Below are 25981 nucleotides of genomic sequence, written 5' to 3' on the forward strand. Positions count from 1 at the left end.
TTGTTGCTGCCTTATGTTAAACTGCTTTAAATTTGTTTTTTCCACAACAATCTACACTCCATACACCATAATTGTCAAGCAAAAAAAAATGGTTTTTAACATCTTTGCAAATTTATTAAAAATAAAAAAATAAAATGATTCCATTGCATAAGTACTCATACCCTTATCTGGGACAGTTGAAATTTAGCTCAGGAGCATTAATTTTGCTTGTAGATATTACTACACTTCAAGTGAAGTTAACCTGTGGCAAATTCAATTGAATGGGTATGATTTGGAAAGGCACACACGTCTTAAAAGGTCTAACAGCTGATAATGCATATCAGAGCAAAAACCAAGCCCTGATGTCAAAAGAACTGCCTGTAGAGTTCAGAAACAGGTTTGCGTCAAGCCACACATCTCTGGAAGAGTTCAGAAAAAAATTCTGCTTCATTGAAGGTTCATAGAAGCATGTAGTCTCTGTTACCCTTAATGGAAGAAGTTTGAAACAGCCAGGACTCTTCCTAGAGCTGGCCTCCTGGCCAAACTGAGCAATTGATGGAGAAGGGCTTTGGTTAGTGTGGTGACCAAGAAGCTGATGGTCACTCTAGTTGAGCACCATGATCATATGTGGAGATAGGAGAAACCTACAGAAGGACAAATATCGCTGCGACACTCCACCAATCCAGTCTTTATGGCGGTGTGGCCAAACTCAATCCTCTCTTCAGTTAAGACACACTTGAAATGTACAAAAAAGCACCTAAAGGACCCTCAGACTCTGAGAAACAAGATTCTCTGGTCTGATGAACCTCAATTCTAAGCAACCAGCTCTGCTCATCACCTGTAGAGTACCATCCCAAAAGTAAAGTGTGCTGGTAGCAGCCTCATGCTGTGGGGCTGTTTTTCAGCAGCAGGGACTGAGGGACTCGTTAGAGTAGAAGAAACGCTCAGTGCAGCAAAATATAGAGATAGCCTTAATGAAAACCTAGTCCAGAGCATTCAGAACCTCAGACTGGGCAGAAAATTCACCTTCCAACAGGACAATGACCCTAAGCACACAGCCAGAGTGGCTTATAGACAACTCTGTGAATGTCCTTGAGTGGCCCAGCCACAGCCTGAGCTTGAACCCACTCAAATATTTCTGGAGAAACCTGAAAATGTGCATCTGCCCCATCCAACCTGACAGAGCTTGAGAGGTGAAGAGGTGAGGTGAAGAATGGCAAATAATTGCCAAATGCTGATGAGAAAAGCTTGGTGCATCAAACAAAAAAAAGACTTGATGCTGTTAAGGTGCTTTAGCTAAATATTTAGTTAATAATGTACTTATTTCATTTTTTTTATTTTTAATACATTTACGAAGTTGTGACAATTCTGTTTTTGCAGACATAACGTAACAAAATGTAAAAAAAAGGAAGGGGATATGAATACTTTCGCAAGGCACTGTAGACAGACAGACAGACAGACAGACAGACAGACAGACAGATAGACAGATAGATAGATAGATAGATAGATAGATAAAATATATTCCATTCACCCAAAATGTTTGAAACATTTTTTTGATCTTTAAAACATATTTCCTTATATATTTTGGCATTAGAATGAATAGATGAATTATTTATTTTAAATGTAAAAAAAAATTATTGCATTTCTTTTTTTACATGTATTTTGGCAAGAAATATGGCATTAACATAAATCACCTCTTTAAATGTTATGATTATATAATTATTATATATATATAAACTGTACACACATATTGGGTAAAACAGATTATTTTTTATTTTTAACTTTATTGGACTACATTTAGTAATACCTTTCAGTATTGAATGAATTGCATTTATAAACATTTCTCTTCATTTCACCATCAGAACCAACAGCTATACTCTGATGAGCATCTGTGCTGGTGTCTGGTGTTTCTGCAAGATCTGCAGTAGTTAAGATGGTGCTGCAAATGTTGAAGTAGCATTAAAGTTGACTTTGTGAGGCAGCTGTCAGCACTACTTTTCTCTCACCTTGGCTTTATAATGGGTCACTATGGTGGACAGCCGTGATGATGAGCCTTGATAGGCATCACTGCAATGCAGCACAGGGGTCTGTTATCTCAACCCCTCCTCTCCAGGGCCCATCGGCTTACACTGCCCAAACCCTGCACAGGACATGCCCGCGGCTCTCAGCACCTGACTGAAGCCCTGTGTCCACTGGGCAATGCATTAGCGGAGAGGAGTAACACTAAAATGGAACATTGGGATTTAAATATGACAAGACCGCTCTGTGCTCTCTTATTAGCAGCAGAAAGTTGTGTTTGCAATCTGGGTTGAATTTAATGGGATAAAATAATGGGTAATGCAAAACAACACAAAGACAATGGTGAATCTGTCAAAGCATTTACTGGCAAAAACTGTTTCCACTGCAAAACAAAAAAATTTGGTAACACTTTACTTGAAGTATTTATACATAATGCATTATGAAGTGTTTTTAAAGGATTAAATATGCACTGTAATGCCTCTTATAATGTATCGTATGTAACCACATTTATGATACATTTATAATATGAATCTATTTATTGTTAGAAAGTATTATGCATTACCCTGCATTGCACAACACCTGCAATTTTAGGTTTTTAATTACAGTTATATATGAAAAGATATAATGTGTTTAACATACTAATAATGTATGTTATACATGCATTATACATTTTAGCATTTATGAATATATATATATATATTTAAATAAAAACAATATGTTCCTAGAAAACAAGACAAAAAAAATATTTTTGCATATTTTTGTTGTATTAAATGCTGTTTTAATTGTTAAAGAACAACACATTATACAACATTTTTTTATTGTTTTGTTTAGTGTATACTATAGACAAGGTAAAAGCATAGTCATATTCTCAATAATATTCCATAAACAATGTGTACAGCGCTTGTATTCTGTGGAACTCTACAGCACTTTATTCTGAATTCTGCACTCATGCAGGCCTGTTTATGACCTTCATAGGCAGTGCTGCAGACAACATTTGCTAGGGAGACCTGAACAATAGAGATGACAACACTGAACACATGTGCGGTGTGATTTTACACAACTCGCTCACCTGACAGCATTAATAAACACGGCCGCACTCGCGGTTAACCACGTGTCTTGAATTTAAAGGGAAGGTGTGTTTCACGCTACTGCTGCAACACTGATGCTACACGACCCAGCTAATTAGGGCTAGGTGATGGTTGAGTGGGCGGGGCCACCTGCATTATGTCACAGGGGTCTCAGAGAAGGAGGAGAGGGGATGGGCGGGGAGACTGTTGACCTCCGCCTCCTCTTCCTCCTCAGAGAGAGAGAGAGAGAGAGCAGAGGGGGAAGGGCGAGAGAGGAGGCTGTGATTCTCCTGCAGAGTGACAGGAAAACACACAGGCTCCAGTGTTGAGGAAGTGAGGGAAAAAAAGAGAGAGAAAGCGGGGGAGGGGCCGGGAGACTATTTATAGAGCCATTTTTCCTTTCTGCCAGTGTGTCTATGCGTCACAGATGAGAGGAGCGCAATGGACTGTGGCAGGTTTGTATATTCCGTTCTTCAGTTACACCCGAACTAATGTGCCGTTTGACACCCGGTGTTCTGGTGAGAAATAGGCTAAATGTGTGCTGTCAAAGGTACAGCGGCATCACCTTTAGTGCATCTGCTGCCATCTATCTATCTATAGCATCAATCCATCTAACAAATTCAATAAAAATCCATCAAACCATAAAATCTCCCTAACAGCTGATTTGTCATAACATTTAATGCCGCGATTTACTTTCAGTAGTATTTAAATTTATAATAGTATTTTATCCATGGTATTATACTATAGTATACTTTTTATACTACACAAACAAATAATGCCGTTTCTTCTCATTTAGGCCTCATTCATTGCGTTTAAAGCCATAGAGAAACATGCAGGTTGACTGCTGGGGTAGCATTAAAGTTGACTTTGTGAGGCAGCTGTCAGCACTACTTTTCTCTCACCTTGGCTTTATAATGGGTCACTATGGTGGACAGCCGTGATGATGAGCCTTGATAGGCATCACTGCAATGCAGCACAGGGGTCTGTTATCTCAACCCCTCCTCTCCAGGGCCCATCGGCTTACACTGCCCAAACCCTGCACAGGACATGCCCGCGGCTCTCAGCACCTGACTGAAGCCCTGTGTCCACTGGGCAATGCATTAGCGGAGAGGAGTAACACTAAAATGGAACATTGGGATTTAAATATGACAAGACCGCTCTGTGCTCTCTTATTAGCAGCAGAAAGTTGTGTTTGCAATCTGGGTTGAATTTAATGGGATAAAATAATGGGTAATGCAAAACAACACAAATACAATGGTGAATCTGTCAAAGCATTTACTGGCAAAAACTGTTTACATTGCAAAAAAAAAAATTTGGTAACACTTTACTTGAAGTATTTATACATAATGCATTATGAAGTGTTTTTAAAGGATTAAATATGCACTGTAATGCCTCTTATAATGTATCATATGTAACCACATTTATGATACATTTATAATATGAATCTATTTATTGTTAGAAAGTATTATGCATTACCCTGCATTGCACAACACCTGCAATTTTAGGTTTTTAATTACAGTTATATATGAAAAGATATAATGTGTTTAACATACTAATAATGTATGTTATACATGCATTATACATTTTAGCATTTATGAATATATATATATATATATTTAAATAAACAATATGTTCCTAGAAAACAAGACAAAAAAAATATTTTTGCATATTTTTGTTGTATTAAATGCTGTTTTAATTGTTAAAGAACAACACATTATACAACATTTTTTTATTGTTTTGTTTAGTGTATACTATAGACAAGGTAAAAGCATAGTCATATTCTCAATAATATTCCATAAACAATGTGTACAGCGCTTGTATTCTGTGGAACTCTACAGCACTTTATTCTGAATTCTGCACTCATGCAGGCCTGTTTATGACCTTCATAGGCAGTGCTGCAGACAACATTTGCTAGGGAGACCTGAACAATAGAGATGACAACACTGAACACATGTGCGGTGTGATTTTACACAACTCGCTCACCTGACAGCATTAATAAACACGGCCGCACTCGCGGTTAACCACGTGTCTTGAATTTAAAGGGAAGGTGTGTTTCACGCTACTGCTGCAACACTGATGCTACACGACCCAGCTAATTAGGGCTAGGTGATGGTTGAGTGGGCGGGGCCACCTGCATTATGTCACAGGGGTCTCAGAGAAGGAGGAGAGGGGATGGGCGGGGAGACTGTTGACCTCCGCCTCCTCTTCCTCCTCAGAGAGAGAGAGAGAGAGAGCAGAGGGGGAAGGGCGAGAGAGGAGGCTGTGATTCTCCTGCAGAGTGACAGGAAAACACACAGGCTCCAGTGTTGAGGAAGTGAGGGAAAAAAAGAGAGAGAAAGCGGGGGAGGGGCCGGGAGACTATTTATAGAGCCATTTTTCCTTTCTGCCAGTGTGTCTATGCGTCACAGATGAGAGGAGCGCAATGGACTGTGGCAGGTTTGTATATTCCGTTCTTCAGTTACACCCGAACTAATGTGCCGTTTGACACCCGGTGTTCTGGTGAGAAATAGGCTAAATGTGTGCTGTCAAAGGTACAGCGGCATCACCTTTAGTGCATCTGCTGCCATCTATCTATCTATAGCATCAATCCATCTAACAAATTCAATAAAAATCCATCAAACCATAAAATCTCCCTAACAGCTGATTTGTCATAACATTTAATGCCGCGATTTACTTTCAGTAGTATTTAAATTTATAATAGTATTTTATCCATGGTATTATACTATAGTATACTTTTTATACTACACAAACAAATAATGCCGTTTCTTCTCATTTAGGCCTCATTCATTGCGTTTAAAGCCATAGAGAAACATGCAGGTTGACTGCTGGGTGCAGTGAGCAGAAACAAACCCCCGGCGGGCCATTTCATCTCACACATCCACGCTGTTGGATTTGATTGGAGAGTGTCATGTGACAGAGGCTGAAGCATTTCTGCAGCGGAACTGCAGCTGTGTGTGCATGGAAACATTTCAGCGCTAGGACCCAGCAGAGATGCAGACGGCACTTCTGCATGAGTCAGGGCTGTTTTGTAACAGGGGAGAGACCAAGGGCCCTGCTCCCCAATGGCACTCACATACACACGCTCAGCTGAGATCCACGCAGAGTGTATCAATGAACAAGCACTGACATGAGCACACAACAAGCTCACATTTATAACCCAAGGTGTGAACCTTACGACCAAGAAAACACATCAGTAATGTCCCAATAATCACATAAAAGATAATTTATCAAATAGACAACATTAAGAAACATAATGAATATGGTCTAAGAGCAGCAACACTTATGTGTGTGCATGCATGAGCACAGCAGTTAAAACTACAAAAATGTTCGTGGACATTATATAATGATAATACCTTGTTTTTTGGATATGTAACATGATATTCAAGGACTCCATCCATACAAAAGGACTACCAGAATATTGACCACAAGGAGTCAGAACAAGCTATGAAAGCACACTGTGCTGTTCAGCATGTCTATTGTCAGTTAATTATAGCTCAAACTGCGTCAATGCTGCGTCGGGTTCGACCAGGATGGAGAATTGTGTGTCCTTGCTGGACGGACTGACAGATGGTGAAATGGGCACAAGATGACAGTGGAAACTGGCCTTAAGATATATTTTGTTTATATGTTACAGAATGTGAATGTGTATGTGTTATATTTTCCCATGACCACTGGACAGAGATCTTATACATTTCTATACCTAATCTGGTTTGCTGGTCTTAGTTAGTCTTCCAGCTTGGCCAGGCTGGTTTTACAGGAGTTTTAGGCACTTTTTAGACCAGATAAGACCAGCAAACCAGCTTATGCTGGTTTAAGATGTTGCAAAGGATCTAAACAGTATTGGTTTTCAAAAATGAAAAATTACATGTACATGTACTTGTTCCAGTCTGACAGAAATGTCTATCTTCTGTGCAACACAAAAGAAGATCTTTAAGATGATTAAAGAACATCTTTAATCTTCCAAAAATGCAGATGGTGATTTATATTGCTAAGCTCAAAAAATGGGCCATGAAATATCATGAACAAGTAAAATATCATCAGCCAATTTCGTTGTAAGGAAAAGTGTAACTTGGACATTCTGCTTAACATTTCATTTTGTTTAATAGAAAAAGACAATCATACAGGGTTTGATTTTGAAAATTGTTAATTTTTGTGTAAACCAATCCTTTTTTACCATGAAAATGAATCCAGTTTCATTACATTTATTTGCAATACATTTAGGTTTTCAATCCGAAACATTTTCCCCAAAAAAATAAAAAAAAATAAAAAATCAGCAGAAAGTTTCTCTTTCACTCTCTATATATCCGTCTATATATATATATTCAACATTTTTAAATCAATAGTTTTATAAATTTTCCTTTATTTTTATTTCGGTTATATCATTCACAATTCTTCTTGGGATTGCAGTACTTTACATTCATGAATTTAGCAGACTTACAAAAGAAGAACACAAGCAATTTATCAAAGAGCCAACAATAATCATAATATAGTGATCTTTCCCTGATCACAGTACACAGCTTTGTCTTTTTATCTAATTTTTCAAATACTTTTTTACTTAAAACACATTTTGTAGTGTTTTGATTCACATTGTAACTGGTTGGTTTGGTTCATGGCTTGTAACTCTTTAACAAAGACTCTTTTTTTTTTATCTTTGGAAAAAATTAATGAGAAGAACACTTCCGGATATAATTCCGGTGAAAAGTAGATGGGCAGATTGGGCACTAAAGCACTTTATAACAGAAACCACAGATAAAAGCTAATGAGCTGTTCTCGACTTACCCAGCATCCCTTTGTTGGGCTCAGACAAACACATGTCTTTCTCAGCACTGGGTAGTACGAAGCCCACCACGAAGATCTCCACGCCATCAGCCATGAGGGCCAGACCCAGCACAAAGTACAGGGTCCACTGGAAGCGGCCGTGGCCACACTCCTGGAGGATGGTCTCGTACTGCTGGGCTAGCTCCTCCTGGTCCTTCCTCCTTTCCCCCTCGTACTGTGTTATGTCCCGGAACTGAGACTGTCCCACTTCGCCCACCTGTCTATCGGCCTTCTCAACGGAGTCATTCCTGGGGATGCCCTGGTATTCGCCCTCGTAGATCTCATCATCCTCATCGTGGCCTTCTGTGGAGTCACTGTGAGCTCCTTCGTCGTCGTTGGCCCTGCTGTTGCTGCGGTAGTAGCTGCCGTCCTGGGCCTGCACGGGGTAATCGTCATCATCGTCTTCCTCTTCGAAGCGGGTATAAGAGCGTTTGGTGTACTCGTCAGTCATCTTGTCCACATGGCGGCCCACCTTTTTACCTGCTTGCTTTTTGACCTCTTTTGCAATGTCCTTAGCACCTTTAATGAATGCCGTACGGTCTCTGTAACCCTCCTCCATGGTTCAAAGTTGTGCGCTGATGTAAAGAGTGCTGGAACTAGATGTCAGGAGCTGCCTGTTAGCATGTAGTAGAGTGAAGCTGGGCTGGAGAAGTTCAGGACCTTGGACAGCACCTTCTAGAGCTCAGAGCTCTACACAGCAGTCTGAAAATATACAAGAACACATGCTGTTATTCAAGATGAAAGACTGATGTATAAAAGCATTACTTTACAACATTAACACACCAATTTACAAATATATCATACATCACATAATTGTTATTGTTATTAGGTATGGTAAAAAGATGGTCCAATGGTCAATAATGGTAAAATTATTGGGCAAATCGTGCAAATCTGTCATGAGCATGTCCAGATAAGAGATAAGATAAAATATTTTTATTAATTTATAAAAATATAAAAAAAATACTTACAAATGTATAAATAAAAAGTTTAACATTTTAAAGTATTTTTACATAATGCTTGTAATAGTTTATCTGTGCAGCATTTATGCACATGTAAATAAAAATAAATCATGGCATTACAGTAACTATTTTATGTGCTTAATTGTCATGAAAATAATTCCATAATGAAAAAAAAAATCATGAAAATGCAAAAAGTCCCAAAAAATTTGTCTTAATGTAAAAAGTAACTTCAGCAAATAAAATTATTTGTTTTTGTAAGATTTGCTCTTTTAGATTTACTGAATCATACAGGTAGTCTGTATATTCTGAAGGTCAAAACCAGGTCTATCAGCTGCTATTCTAGCTAATCAACCATCATTTTTTTTATATTGACTGGCAAAACACATGATTTGTATGGCTTTCTGCTCTGTGCACAGTTTATCTGTTCATATCAATGCATTTTTCCCACAATATTAAATACATGATATACAAGCTAGGTAAATGGTCTACCAGGTCAAAAACCAGGCATCTGCCAATCAACCATCTAACCAGCTCAAATCAGCTAATGACATGCTTAAACCATCTAGAAATCATGCAAAACAAGCTATTACATTGAGCTTGGCTTCGGCAGCATTTTCAAACAGTGATATTACCTGAATAAATCTGATTATGATTAATCAGCTTTGTGATAACAGCAAGAAAGTAATACACACAGAATTAAAATTCTTGTAAGCTAAGAGAACAATTACAAATGACTACATGGATAACACTGGCAGCATGTAAATAGGTGCAGCAGCCATGAAATATCATGAACAAGTAAAATATCATCAGCCAATTTCGTTGTAAGGAAAAGTGTAACTTGGACATTCTGCTTAACATTTCATTTTGTTTAATAGAAAAAGACAATCATACAGGGTTTGATTTTTGAAAATTGTTAATTTTTGTGTAAACCAATCCTTTTTTACCATGAAAATAAATCCAGTTTCATTACATTTATTTGCAATACATTTAGGTTTTCAATCCGAAACATTTTCCCAAAAAAAAAAAAAATTAATAAAAAATCAGCAGAAAGTTTCTCTTTCACTCTCTATATATCCGTCTATATATATATATTCAACATTTTTAAATCAATAGTTTTATAAATTTTCCTTTATTTTTATTTCGGTTATATCATTCACAATTCTTCTTGGGATTGCAGTACTTTACATTCATGAATTTAGCAGACTTACAAAAGAAGAACACAAGCAATTTATCAAAGAGCCAACAATAATCATAATATAGTGATCTTTCCCTGATCACAGTACACAGCTTTGTCTTTTTATCTAATTTTTCAAATACTTTTTTACTTAAAACACATTTTGTAGTGTTTTGATTCACATTGTAACTGGTTGGTTTGGTTCATGGCTTGTAACTCTTTAACAAAGACTCTTTTTTTTTTATCTTTGGAAAAAATTAATGAGAAGAACACTTCCGGATATAATTCCGGTGAAAAGTAGATGGGCAGATTGGGCACTAAAGCACTTTATAACAGAAACCACAGATAAAAGCTAATGAGCTGTTCTCGACTTACCCAGCATCCCTTTGTTGGGCTCAGACAAACACATGTCTTTCTCAGCACTGGGTAGTACGAAGCCCACCACGAAGATCTCCACGCCATCAGCCATGAGGGCCAGACCCAGCACAAAGTACAGGGTCCACTGGAAGCGGCCGTGGCCACACTCCTGGAGGATGGTCTCGTACTGCTGGGCTAGCTCCTCCTGGTCCTTCCTCCTTTCCCCCTCGTACTGTGTTATGTCCCGGAACTGAGACTGTCCCACTTCGCCCACCTGTCTATCGGCCTTCTCAACGGAGTCATTCCTGGGGATGCCCTGGTATTCGCCCTCGTAGATCTCATCATCCTCATCGTGGCCTTCTGTGGAGTCACTGTGAGCTCCTTCGTCGTCGTTGGCCCTGCTGTTGCTGCGGTAGTAGCTGCCGTCCTGGGCCTGCACGGGGTAATCGTCATCATCGTCTTCCTCTTCGAAGCGGGTATAAGAGCGTTTGGTGTACTCGTCAGTCATCTTGTCCACATGGCGGCCCACCTTTTTACCTGCTTGCTTTTTGACCTCTTTTGCAATGTCCTTAGCACCTTTAATGAATGCCGTACGGTCTCTGTAACCCTCCTCCATGGTTCAAAGTCGTGCGTTGATGTAAAGAGTGCTGGAACTGGGTGTCAGGAGCTGCCTGTTAGCATGTAGTAGAGTGAAGCTGGGCTGGAGAAGTTCAGGACCTTGGACAGCACCTTCTAGAGCTCAGAGCTCTACACAGCAGTCTGAAAATATACAAGAACACATGCTGTTATTCAAGATGAAAGACTGATGTATAAAAGCATTACTTTACAACATTAACACACCAATTTACAAATATATCATACATCACATAATTGTTATTGTTATTAGGTATGGTAAAAAGATGGTCCAATGGTCAATAATGGTAAAATTATTGGGCAAATCGTGCAAATCTGTCATGAGCATGTCCAGATAAGAGATAAGATAAAATATTTTTATTAATTTATAAAAATATAAAAAAAATACTTACAAATGTATAAATAAAAAGTTTAACATTTTAAAGTATTTTTACATAATGCTTGTAATAGTTTATCTGTGCAGCATTTATGCACATGTAAATAAAAATAAATCATGGCATTACAGTAACTATTTTATGTGCTTAATTGTCATGAAAATAATTCCATAATGAAAAAAAAAATCATGAAAATGCAAAAAGTCCCAAAAAATTTGTCTTAATGTAAAAAGTAACTTCAGCAAATAAAATTATTTGTTTTTGTAAGATTTGCTCTTTTAGATTTACTGAATCATACAGGTAGTCTGTATATTCTGAAGGTCAAAACCAGGTCTATCAGCTGCTATTCTAGCTAATCAACCATCATTTTTTTTATATTGACTGGCAAAACACATGATTTGTATGGCTTTCTGCTCTGTGCACAGTTTATCTGTTCATATCAATGCATTTTTCCCACAATATTAAATACATGATATACAAGCTAGGTAAATGGTCTACCAGGTCAAAAACCAGGCATCTGCCAATCAACCATCTAACCAGCTCAAATCAGCTAATGACATGCTTAAACCATCTAGAAATCATGCAAAACAAGCTATTACATTGAGCTTGGCTTCGGCAGCATTTTCAAACAGTGATATTACCTGAATAAATCTGATTATGATTAATCAGCTTTGTGATAACAGCAAGAAAGTAATACACACAGAATTAAAATTCTTGTAAGCTAAGAGAACAATTACAAATGACTACATGGATAACACTGGCAGCATGTAAATAGGTGCAGCAGCTCACGGTGACCTTGTTTCGTCCAGTTTACATTCTGGAGGAAAACATTTAGGAAACCAATTGAGCCTCCTTGAAAAAGGGCAATTACATTGTTCCCGAGGGAAACTCATAAAACAATCAGCCTGTGTTGCCTCGTACAATCTGTTGAAATTGGTCTGGATCCATTTATTGCATTAATAATCTAATATACATAATTGAGCCACATTAATATTATCTCAGGGGTACTTAGGAGCTATACAGCACAGATAAAGATCTGTACAGAAATCTTTCACTGAACAAACCTGAAAAGGATGAGATTTAGGGTTAGGAAACAAGAACCAGAGCGGATGATGGCAACACGTCTTTCTGCCAAGTTGTCCTCACTATACAGCACAACCAGTGTAATATGATTTTTGAACAAATAACACTTATCAGCTGGTTCTTTTTAACTAATCAGAATGAGTGAGTCAAATTTTTTTTAAATCATTCTTGTATTTTTAATTTTTGACTCACTGAATCATTCAGAGAGGATCCTGATGTACTCAGTAAATCAGAAGTCATAACTTTTTATCATGTCCAAATAAATAATATAATAATATTAATATATAATATAATATACACATCATTATATTAGGAAAATCATAAAAAATCTGTCACAATCATATCCGTGTATATACAGTATATATACATATATATACATATACATATATACACACACATATATATACCAGGATATATATATATATATACACACATAGATATACATATATACAGAGTTAAATAACGATTCCCATTCCTAATGACGCCACTCTTCTTTTTTGTAAACTATATGTAAACAAGTCACATTCTTGTTCACATTCTCATCTAATTTGCCTGTTCTTTTCTCTCTCTCTTGTTGTGTATTCCTCTCTGAATAGAGCTCATCAGTCGGACGGCCACCTCTCAGCGTCCACATCACCCCGTGTCTGTGAAGATAATGAGCCAGCAAGACATTCGGCCTTCTCAGTGACAGCCAAAGAAAGGCAATCTGGGATATCTGTCAGCACTGCTCTACTCAACACCTCGGCCCAAGTCCTATTACGTTATCAGGGCACTGAAAAGTGAATACACAGAAACAGACCAGTCATGTGGACTGCAGAGCTGTAAATGCCAATAAAAATAATTGACGTGCTTCTCTTCTTACTCAGAGTAAACACTGCATAATAGAGGAGATGGCTGTAAAGCTATAAATGTCTGTAAAGGTGAATCTGGGGCGCTATGAGCTCATCAGCAGAAGCGGTTGGTCCAAGGGAGAAATGGCCCAGTTGGCGGCAGCAGGCATAGATCTGCCTTATGCTGTCCTCTGTAGTCGTTTCATTCTCACTCATACAATCCCTGCATGCTCTCTCCGCATGTGCACCTCTCTGCCAGTAGAGACCTGCGCTGCCATTGTGAAAATCATTTTTAATATTGATTGATTTCAGGGCTGATTAGACAGTGTTTGTTATAGAAAAATCCATGCAAGTGGGTTCTGATGAGTATTTAATCGATACAGCGCTGACACATGATGAAAAGCATCAGCATTGCACACTCAGAGAACTCAGGGAAGATTTCATTCAAAATACACAAATATTCAAAATACATAAATACATTTCTTTCACTTACTCATCCAGAGCCGATCCTCCCTATACGCAAAGTACGCAAGCTGCGTAGGGCCCCCGAAACACCTGGGGGCCCCCTTGCTCTCAAAGATGATTTAATTTTAGTTTCATTTGGCCAGCAGTTATTAAAACATGAATGTTTATTTATTTTAATGCGGTGCGCTGTCTCCCTTTCTATGTAAAAATCAGTAAAATCATGTAACGTGTATGTCATACAGTCTCTTGCTAGAGACAAAAAAAAACAACTAGTTGCAAGCGTACCGAGCCGCAGAAGAGACTTGTGCTTTCCATGAGCGCGATTCGAGACGGAGTGAACACGGACAAAGGCATTTCATTCATTCAGAACATTCATAGTCTTGTTTTGGTTTTAGTGTTTATTTTATCGTATTTTATCTCATCTCATTGAAAATTGGTGGGGTCCAAACAACATTTGATTAATGGATTCCATTCAAAATATGTTCCTTCTTCTTCAACTATCACTATAAAAAAACATTCTGAGTTTGAGGAAATCCTATGGTTACTGCGTTAAATGGTTCAGTTCAATCACAATTTTAATTTTGACCAAGGTATTTACCATCATTTACCAAGGTAATTATTATTAACTAAAACTGTTAAAGCATGTTTTGCAAAAGAAAAGAAAAGAAAAAACATAAAAAAATAAAATAAAATAAATGCTACTTGGGCAACCAACTGAAATATGTTTAAGAACTACATTTATTAAATGTAGTTAAATAAAACTAAAACAAAACAAAAATATGTTAAACCTAAATGGTAAAAAATGTATAAAATATAATAAAATAAAGAAAATAAAAGCTAATATTAATAAAAACTATAATAGTATATAAATAATACTAAAATAACACGGTCATTTACTCAATTTCATATCATTCAGCAGAACACAAAATACAATGAACGTACTTAATGAAAGTACTGTAAATGTGGTTGCCAAGCTCCAAAAAGTACCACTAAATTAGTCAACACAACTTATTTCAGTTTCAACACAACAGCTATTTCAGGTCTTCTGAAACCATATGATAGCTTTATGTGACAAACAGACTGAAATTTGGGTTGTTATATGCTCCACTTCTCAGCCATAACATCGTCAACGAGATTTGAGAGCTATAAATGGGAGGTAAGAGTTCAAATTTCAGTCTGATCCTCACACAAATCTACCATAACCATCCTTCAATACATTCAGGTAAGTAAATGATGACAGAATTGTTAATTTATAGGTGAACTATCCCTTTAAGAGCTCTCAATGACATTCAATGTTAAACCAATAAACCTATGAATACGCCGGGTAACTAGTCCTGCACAGGCAGAGCACACCGGCTATGCTGCAGTAGTGATGGGAATTTCGGATCATTTTACCGACTCGGACATTTGAGTCTTGTTCATCAAAATGAACAAATCTTTTTTCGAGTCATTTCGTTCATTTTAGCAAAATATAATTAGCTCAGACTGCATTGGTTAAAGCTTATGGGGCTGTCACGTGATGTCACGACTCGGAAAAACCCGAAGACTCGAAACAGGTGAACTACTTGACTAATTCCAGTACGGGAAATATGTTAGATAACGAAAGGCTGTGAACCGCGTTTAATGTTGTAGTTAAATTGCAATTTCTGAGAGGTTGTAACATATGAGTAAAATATCTTTCTACTCCCTCATCTTTATTCTTAACCTCTCTTTAGGATCAAGCTAATTGTGAATTAACTCTGATATAAAGGGTGGGCAATGGCTTCGCCTCTTGTTCACCAGTGATGAAAGACCCAATTATGTAATTCAGTTTTTGAAGCAGAGTCGACGCCAGCGGGAGTGTAGATCATCATTCAACGAGAGACGACAGCAAAGCGGCAATTATTATTTTTAAAAGTATAAAAATCTTACTGACCACAAACCTCTGAACAATACTAACAAATACATTTATTTAGTCAAAATAGATTTTAATCTGACATTTTCTTTCTCATTGAACATCTTGCAGCACCGGGAAATATGTTAGATAACGAAAGGCTGTGAACCGCGTTTAATGTTGTAGTTAAATTGCAATTTCTGAGAGGTTGTAACATATGAGTAAAAGATCTTTCTACTCCCTCATCTTTATTCTTAACCTCTCTTTAGGATCAAGCTAATTGTGAATTAACTCTGATATAAAGGGTGGGCAATGGCTTCGCCTCTTGTTCACCAGTGATGAAAGACCCAATTATGTAATTCAGTTTTTGAAGCAGAGTCGACGCCAGCGGGAGTGTAGATCATCATTCAACGAGAGACGACAGCAAAGCGGCACATCAGCTTGAGTGTGAGGAGGCACACGGGACTGCACTGGAGAATCTCAGAGTTTGCCAATGAAAACACAAACCTCTGACAGTCCTGAGGGCCTCATTTCTGTTTTGTAAGAAACAGCAGCAGGGATTATAAAGTCATCTTGTTTGGGTGTGTTTTCTGGTGATCTGATACTGTGTTACAATAATTCCATCAAGTGGCTAATGTCAATGAAAAACCCTCACACATGATGTTTAGCGCTGAAGGTTTGCTGGGTCACATCAAATGGCTTTGACAGAATTTTGACATTCACTGAAACAGGGTTTGTCAATTCAAAGTGAAGTCTGGGTTTTCTCTTTCTTTACCAAAAACATGCAAATATATAGTCACATTAAGGATCATCTGCACCCATGACTATTCCCATAAAACATCAACCCACGGCATGTTCCTCTCTGCAAAATACACAAGCAGATGCCCATTTAGCATTTAGAGGAAATGATCATGCTGCCTTCTAAAATACCTTATTTTGAAAAAAATTCTAAAGCAGCATCTCATGCATCCTTCACAGAGAATGCAATCCCATAATGTCCTATGAAGAGCTCAGTAAAACATCCAACATAGCAGAAAAAGCATTGAAAATATGATTCAATAACTAAACTATCAATAAAAATCATTTAAATTAAAATGCACAAACTGATCCAATAGTTCTGTGTGCTGTGTATTTTTATGCTCTTAAAAATAAAGGTTGTTTATTGGCATCTATGGTCCCATGAAGAACCTTTAACATCCATGGAATCATTCCATTCCACAAAAGGTTCTTTATAATGGAAAAAAAGGTTCTTTTAAGAGCTGTTCACTGAAGGGTTCTTCGTGAAACCCAGAATTGTTCTTCTATGGCATCATTGCGAAAACCCCCTTTAGGAACCTTTATTTTTAAGAGTGTAGCCTAGCAACAGAATCATGCCAAACTCTACTCAACTGTTGAGATGAGACTGAAAATTGCTTACAAATAGTACTTTATTATATCTGCTAGCCCTTGTTCTAAAGAAGGACATTTAGCTACCATGTGCTGCTTTGAAGGGTCACTTTGGCAGAGCCAGTTAAATGCCAGCGGTCGAAGGTTGGCAATGAGAGAGGAAACCTACTCCGCAACAGTGACCTACAGAGCTGCAGAGAGAAGAGCAAGAGCCTCGTCATGACTAATGCAGCAATGCAAAAAAAAAAAAGACACTTTAACTTCTAAATGAATTTGTTTCTCCATGGAAACAGATTTGGAGAAACAACATTATATCACTTGTTATTTTTTCTATCATTCCATGGATCCTCTGCAGTGAATGGGTGCCGTGAGAATGTGAGTCACAAAAATCCACAAGTAATCCACATGACTCCAGTCCATCAATTTACATCCTGTGAGGTGAAAAGCTGCATGTTTGTAAGAAAGGACTCCATCATTTTGACATTTTTAATTTTAAACTGTTGCTTCCAAGTAAAAATATATGTCCTATTCATAATATTGCTTTCACGAGTAAAAGTAAGTCATCTCGTCTGAATCAGGAGAGAAATATGCAAAGCTCAAACACTGCAAGCGAAAACGGTCCAAAACCGCTTTAATCAAATATGTTGGTGAATTTTGATTTGAGAGGACAACAGGGGATGGAATTTTTTAACTGGAAGAAACATTATTATGGATTATGGACTCATATTTGGCCAGAAGCAACGGTTTAAAGTTAAAAAGCCTTAATGGTGAATTTGTTTCTAACAAACATGCAGCTTTTTGGTTCAAAAGAAACTTCTAAATGAATTTGTTTCTCCATGGAAACAGATTTGGAGAAACAACATTATATCACTTGTTATTTTTTCTATCATTCCATGGATCCTCTGCAGTGAATGGGTGCCGTGAGAATGTGAGTCACAAAAATCCACAAGTAATCCACATGACTCCAGTCCATCAATTTACATCCTGTGAGGTGAAAAGCTGCATGTTTGTAAGAAAGGACTCCATCATTTTGACATTTTTAATTTTAAACTGTTGCTTCCAAGTAAAAATATATGTCCTATTCATAATATTGCTTTCACGAGTAAAAGTAAGTCATCTCGTCTGAATCAGGAGAGAAATATGCAAAGCTCAAACACTGCAAGCGAAAACGGTCCAAAACCGCTTTAATCAAATATGTTGGTGAATTTTGATTTGAGAGGACAACAGGGGATGGAATTTTTTAACTGGAAGAAACATTATTATGGATTATGGACTCATATTTGGCCAGAAGCAACGGTTTAAAGTTAAAAAGCCTTAATGGTGAATTTGTTTCTAACAAACATGCAGCTTTTTGGTTCAAAAGACATTAACTGATGGACTGGAGTGGTGTGGATTATTGTGATGTTTTTATCAGCTGTCTGGACTCTCATTCTGACGGCACCCATTCACTGCAGAGGATAAGCAATGGTGAGCAAGTGATGAAACGCTACATTTCTCCAAATCTATTCTAATGAAGAAACAAACTCATCTACATTTGTGGTGGAAATGATCTGTAAATAGTCTTTAAAAAGTTAAACAGTCACTATGCCTGGATTTAAATAATGTTGGACACAAAACACTACGACTTTGGAATTTCACAAGAAAAATAAAAGTCACATATTTGGATCGGAGGATAATGATTTGTTCCCTCATTGGATAAAAGCAGGGTAAACAATTATCATCATGCAAAAGCATTTGTAATCACAAACATAAAGATTTCAGAAGAGAAGCACTCAAAGCTAATCTGAATAATCAAATATTCAAATTAATGCATACATTACTATTCCTGCAGTACACCAACCACTGGGTCAAAACAACCCAATAGCTGGGTTTGTCCCTTTTTAACCCAGCGCTGGGTTATATTTAACCCAACATTTTTTAGAGTGTAGCAATGCTATTAACCGATACTTGTTGTTAGTAATTTTAAGTCTGTAATTTACATACAAGTCATTATAAATCCTATGTCATCCCATATAATAGCCCTATAAATACACTTAATGTGATCATTAATTATTCATTTAAATAATTTGAAAAGCAATTTCAGCATTAACAGTTTGCCCTGCAGGAACAATACACACTTGTCACTTGTCTTATCAGGGTATTGAAGCCATGTTCCACATTGTGAACGATTATTTGAACAACATTTAAAATAAAGCTTTCCATTATTCACCAGACAGATGGAATATGTGTACGGTGGTCACACACACACACACACACACACACACCCCAGGGGCTTCCCACAGGACAAACATGAGTATACCAACAGCCACCACATAATAATGACTATAACAAGATGAAGCAGTAAGCCTGCTACAAACAACTGGATGTATCTGTAAGTGGGTGAATCTCAACCAAACCTGGTCAGAACATGTTCAGGGCGTAATTCAGCCAATGGCGTGAGTTTGGGGAGGGGCTATCTGTTTGTTCAACCAATGGAAAACAGAGAGTGTGTTTGAAAACAAGTAATGGCAAAGAAATTACACATTTCAGATGTAATTTAGAACCACTTTTAAGGATCTCATGATAATTCATAATTTAAAAATATTCACTACCATTCAAAAGGTTGATGGATCTGGGAATGAGTGCAGTGGAATAGAGGGAGGAGAGGAGGATGTTAGCGGATGGTTAGAAGCATCACGACAGCGGTCTCTCAGGAAAGGACAGAGCCGCTGTGAGTCACGTTAGCCCTGGAACAAATCTCTCAGTGTGTGCTGCTGTCACCATGGCCACAGTCACTCCTGCCCTCTGCTACATCAGCACCACCAGCATCCTCTGCCCTGCCTCCCATTTTAGTCTAAAATACTCCAGGCGCAAACAGGACTGAGCCACATTTGGACGGATGTTGTCAATGCAACATTTGATTAAAAACAGGAAGCACTTTTATTCTATGATAGTGTTGCTATAGTGCAAATGTGAATTTCCACTGAAATGTGAAATAGATTTTCTGCAAAGATGATTTTCAGAGAAATCAACATCCTTAAAGTCAACATGAAATTAAAATTGACCTTATTTGCTTTCTTAATGTGTTCCTGATCTCATTGTGCATGATTCATTAGCACACATTGTTCTACAGAAATGAGACATTTCATTATTTCGTTTTCACATTATAAAATAAAATATTAGAAAATTTGACACTGATATGTCAACATGAATTAAAAATCAACCCTATTTACTTTAATGACTTTAATGAGGTTGTAAATAAAACAAAGATGACTGTAGCAGGTTTTACTAGAAAATACTATTTCAGTCTTTCTACTGCAATTTGTCATTTAATTTTTATAATTATTTGTGATATTTACCTGCAATTTCTGAGTGAAAATTGTTTCAAAGTACTCATTTAATGTCATCCAAATGTAAGAATTTCTTCCATTTCCTTTTTTCCGCTGATGTCACATAATGATAACCGACAGCCAAACCAGCCTTCGATCTAGATCTATCCACATTTCATAATTCACTTAATTCCAGGCTGATAAAATCAAGATTCACAACATTACTTCTTGAGAAATATCCTGTTTCAGAAATATATACAGAAAACCGGTTGCAAATGGCTTCAAATTCTGACTTTGACTTACTTAACAGTGGGACATGCAACTTAAACTTTGTTTAAATGACAAAAGAACAGTCATGACATATTCTGCATGTGGTGTATATAGTGAAGTCCAGGGGAAATGATACGTCCCTCTATAAAAGCTCATATTTTAGCGCAGGGATTAATAGGTGAGAGATTACCGTATGATATGCAGACTCATGCAGTATACTAAACCGAAGCATATTGCAGTTCCAAAGAAACCCATCACCCTCTATTTGCATCATTGTGAAACTAAGGACATTTGGATGTAACCTTGAAAAAAATTCTAAGTAAATCACACATCTATATTGACACCACTGTTGTTTGTTACACTTCAAAGATGTCTACAGCCTTTATCAATCTCTCTCTGAACACATGCTGGGTGTGTAATGTATAGATTTCCCTCTTTGTGTAAAGATACATCTGAGATTCTGCTTCAATTTGGCTGCCTTTGATTTCACTCTGAAAATGTACTGTTCATTGCTGTTATGCAAGTTTATTTCGAACTTTTGTTTAAGTGATTTTACAAAAGACTAACAGATGGAAAGTGTACAGGTATTCAAAGACAGAGAAAAAAAACCCATAAACTAATTACCAATTATCCCAAGAAAACGTTTTGTTTGAAACATTTTGATTAGAGAAAGGGAAAAAGGAAGACGCACCAGTAATATTTCTTAATAAATTGGCAGTTTTTTTTTTTTTTTCAAAGTACTCATTTAATGTCATCCAAATGTAAGAATTTAAGAATCCTTTTTCCGCTGATGTCACATAATGATAACCGACAGCCAAACCAGCCTTCGATCTAGATCTATCCACATTTCATAATTCACTTAATTCCAGGCTGATAAAATCAAGATTCACAACATTACTTCTTGGGAAATATCCTGTTTCAGAAATATATACAGAAAACCGGTTGCAAATGGCTTCAAATTCTGACTTTGACTTACTTAACAGTGGGACATGCAACTTAAACTTTGTTTAAATGACAAAAGAACAGTCATGACATATTCTGCATGTGGTGTATATAGTGAAGTCCAGGGGAAATGATACGTCCCTCTATAAAAGCTCATATTTTAGCGCAGGGATTAATAGGTGAGAGATTACCGTATGATATGCAGACTCATGCAGTATACTAAACCGAAGCATATTGCAGTTCCAAAGAAACCCATCACCCTCTATTTGCATCATTGTGAAACTAAGGACATTTGGATGTAACCTTGAAAAAAATTCTAAGTAAATCACACATCTATATTGACACCACTGTTGTTTGTTACACTTCAAAGATGTCTACAGCCTTTATCAATCTCTCTCTGAACACATGCTGGGTGTGTAATGTATAGATTTCCCTCTTGAGCTCATATTTTAGCGCAGGGATTAATGGGTGAGAGATTACCGTATGATATGTAGACTCATGCAGTATACTAAACCGAAGCATATTGCAGTTCCAAAGAAACCCATCACCCTCTATTTGCATCATTGTGAAACTAAGGACATTTGGATGTAACCTTGAAAAAAATTCTAAGTAAATCACACATCTATATTGACGCCACTGTTGTTTGTTACACTTCAAAGATGTCTACAGCCTTTATCAATCTCTCTCTGAACACATGCTGGGTGTGTAATGTATAGATTTCCCTCTTTGTGTAAAGATACATCTGAGATTCTGCTTCAATTTGGCTGCCTTTGATTTCACTCTGAAAATGTACTGTTCATTGCTGTTATGCAAGTTTATTTCGAACTTTTGTTTAAGTGATTTTACAAAAGACTAACAGATGGAAAGTGTACAGGTATTCAAAGACAGAGAAAAAAAACCCATAAACTAATTACCAATTATCCCAAGAAAACGTTTTGTTTGAAACATTTTGATTAGAGAAAGGAAGACGCACCAGTAATATTTCTTAATAAATTGGCAGTTTTTTTTTTTTTTTTTCCCATATTAGAGGTCAGTGCAAAACCTGGAGGCATGGAAATATTACAGATGGAAAGTGTACAGGTATTCAAAGACAGAGAAAAAAAACCCATAAACTAATTACCAATTATCCCAAGAAAACGTTTTGTTTGAAACATTTTGATTAGAGAAAGGAAGACGCACCAGTAATATTTCTTAATAAATTGGCAGTTTTTTTTTTTTTTTTCCATATTAGAGGTCAGTGCAACACCTGGAGGCATGGAAATATTACATCAAACCAAAAAAAGTTCACCCAGAAATGAAAATCTGCAGGCCATCCAAGATGTAGATGAGTTTGTTTCTTCATTGAAAGAGATTCGGAAAAATTTACCAAACCCTTGCTTCCAGCTAAAATATGAGTCCACTACTCAAAATATTGATTTCTCCAGTGAAAAAGTAATCTAGTCTGAATCAGGAGATAAATATGCACAAATCAAGCACCATTTACAAGTGAAAACAGTCCAAAACAGTTCTAAACAAATATGACGGTGGATTTTGATGTGAGAGGACAACAGCAGATGAGACTTTTTCACTGGAGGAAGCGTTATTATGGATTATGGAGTGGCATTCTGGCAGAAAGCGAAGGTTTAAAGTTAAAATCCTGTAATAACGAATTTGTTTCTTACAAATATGACGCTTTTCACTTCACAAGACCTTAATTGATAGACTGGAGTCGTGTGGATTATTGTGATGTTTTTATCAGCTGTTTGGACTCTCATTCTGACGGCACCCATTCACTGCAGATGATCCACTGGTGAGCAAGCGATGGAATGCTACATTTCTCCAAATCTGTTGCCATGAAGAAACAAACTCATCTACATCTTGGATGGTCTGAGGTTGAGTGCATTTTCAGCAAATTCAAATTTTTGGGTGAACTATTGCTTAATTTGCTAAATTGCAATATTGTACTAAAAGAAAACAAATCTTTGAAAATTTGAGTTTATATAAAATATTTTATCCAAATGTGACATGGAAATGTACTGCACCAGACTCTAGTGATAATCCTATTCCTGATTCCTGAATGAGTTCTGAACGATGGCCCAGACAGATAAGACATCAGCACCGGCACAGACCGATGATAAACACTCCTGCCGTTAAACCCGGTTTCTGACCCTGTTCTCTCTCTTCCTCCTCTGCCACATCCATCCTCTGAGGATTCCTCTCAAGGTTACTCTGAAAAGAGCACTGCAGCGCACAGAGCACACAATGATTGAGAAACAACTGCAATCCTGAGCAGCACCACCACTGACATGCAGAGACACCAGAAGCTGTGTACCACAAACAGCCTGCAAATCAATTCACATTAGGAGAAACGGCTTCTCTCAAAGTCTTGCACATGTGTTTGGCAACTTTCAAATCGGATCAAAGTTACGAGCTAGAAGTATGAAAACACAGTAGGTCATCCTTCTAATGACCTGTCATTGCACATCAAACTTTCAGACATCTGTAGCCTATATCACTTTTTTTTCTCTTAATCGTACCAACATAAAGTTGCATATATATATATTATCAAATATACAGCTCTACATATAATATCAATACTAACTAACATAAATCTCTACATACTAACAATACTATCAGATATAAAACACTAATATCAATCCTACAATTCAAAGATATGCATATATAGCAATACTACCAACATTGAGGTTTACATAAAGGCTGCTATCAATACAGTAATAGCATTGGAAATCTCTGCATACTAACAGTACTAACAACATACAGCTTTGCATATTCCATCAAAACGGTCAAATATTATCTACTCTTAGGAATTGGTAAAGAGCACACTTATCATTATTCGCATGCAACAGTGATGGTTAGTTATTTCCTGCTAAAAGGCGTTATTTCACTGGAGAAAAAAACAGCAGTGATACAGGCACATGTAGATCCAGAACATCACTGTGAATTCAGTCAAGCCAAATGACACTTGCTGTCGTGACGAGACTGAATGCAATCAGCAATGGAATAAATCATCACACACACACACATGTAGCAGGTTTCCATTCTTCATGTCTGCTGCAAGGTCATTTTGATGCTTAAAGATATCACGCGCTAAAAAAATCTCATTCTAATCTATATTTCTCGTGTTTATCAATTGTAGCAAATATGAAACTCTATACCAGCCCAAAATCAGCCAGTGATGAAAATGGAATAAGCCCCGATCAGTCTTATTCTGATGGATATTAGGTGAAGGGGCGAGGCTTAAGCCGTATGTCTCTATGGGAATATGGCTCTTATCAATTACTCTTTTAATCTATTCTTTAACAAATGGCAAATAGAGATTAATATACATACAGGAAACAAGCAATAACATATCGTTATACAAAATGCAGCGCATTTCACCAAGGAAAAAAAATCTGCTCACCAAAAAGAAAATAATTTTAATGTCTTGACATGATGCATGAGCCGTGTTAAATGATATATGCTACCTTATAAACAGATTTTACATAAATTACGTTCAGTTCTATATGTATTTTTGATCAAGATTACGTTTGCATCCATCATTGATGAGCTCACATTATTTTCCAAATGAATGAATCTCATGCCTCAAATATGGAATGATAAAATTCAGCATTTAACATTAAAACACTTACTCGTACATAAATGAGGTATATTTAAAACGTGGATGAGCGTCTTAAATCATATATATATATATATACTCACACACTAATTATAAATTAGCTCCAAAACACAAATTAATTAGAAATAAACGTCACTTACCAGTGCGATTCGGTTATTATTTTTCCCAAATGCTGGAATAATTGTGTGTAAGATAGGTGAGTTTTTAGTCGTGATGATGAGGAGGGCTGTGTGACATTGCCTGTGTCTTCACCCTGTAAAGAAGGCGCGTGTGACGTGAGAGCAGCCCTACTACACAGGCGAAATTAACTATTCCTACTATGGCGAACGCTTGACTTATTAATATTAATCAGCACGCTGACGTTGCACGGTAACCTTCCTGGAGCGTCCAGTTACGTAATCTAATTAGTATTCCTAGCCAAGCCTTCTCCGCACTAGAATTCGTTGATTGGCCAACTTTTCCCTTTCAGCCAATCAGTTGGCCGAACGCCACGCTACGTCATTAATATTCATGAGACAAGTAGGAGTCCTTCATTCGTCAGCTGACTTGCACCCTTTACGAAAGTCTGCCTTTCAGCCAATCGTTTAGGTTTACTGAGCGAACGTGTTGTTACGTAATTAATATTCATAAGCAAAGCCGTCGCCATAGTATGATTAGCCAATTCGCATCCTGAGCGATTCCCTCGTCTCAAGCGCATCTTTCTCCAGTGTGCGAGCGATCCGAAATTAATATCACCATCACCAATGCTGCAATTGAGACGTGTTTGTAATTATGATTAAAAAACGTTAAAATATGTTTAATCCACGCTGCATTCGGGTTTTAAGAAAA

The 25981-nt window shown here is 37.2% G+C and overlaps 1 protein-coding gene across 1 annotated transcript in view; it reads right to left on the reverse strand.

Moving 5' to 3' along the window:
• The window catches only part of LOC107592174 (synaptic vesicle glycoprotein 2A-like), a 40486-nt gene extending 15059 nt beyond the window's left edge, over nt 1-25427 (reverse strand). The window contains exons 1-2 of the mRNA XM_016281576.1: nt 25294-25427; nt 10392-11132 (exon numbers count right to left, since the gene is read on the reverse strand). Of these exons, the coding sequence (XP_016137062.1) occupies nt 10392-10989 (598 nt within the window). The 5' untranslated portion in view covers nt 10990-11132; nt 25294-25427. The remainder of the gene's footprint in view (nt 1-10391; nt 11133-25293) is intronic.
• Between the last annotated feature and the right edge of the window lie 554 nt (nt 25428-25981).

Source organism: Sinocyclocheilus grahami, unplaced genomic scaffold, assembly GCF_001515645.1.
Source record: "Sinocyclocheilus grahami isolate Dianchi unplaced genomic scaffold, SAMN03320097.WGS_v1.1 scaffold150.1, whole genome shotgun sequence".
In the NCBI taxonomy this organism is placed as follows: domain Eukaryota; kingdom Metazoa; phylum Chordata; class Actinopteri; order Cypriniformes; family Cyprinidae; genus Sinocyclocheilus; species Sinocyclocheilus grahami.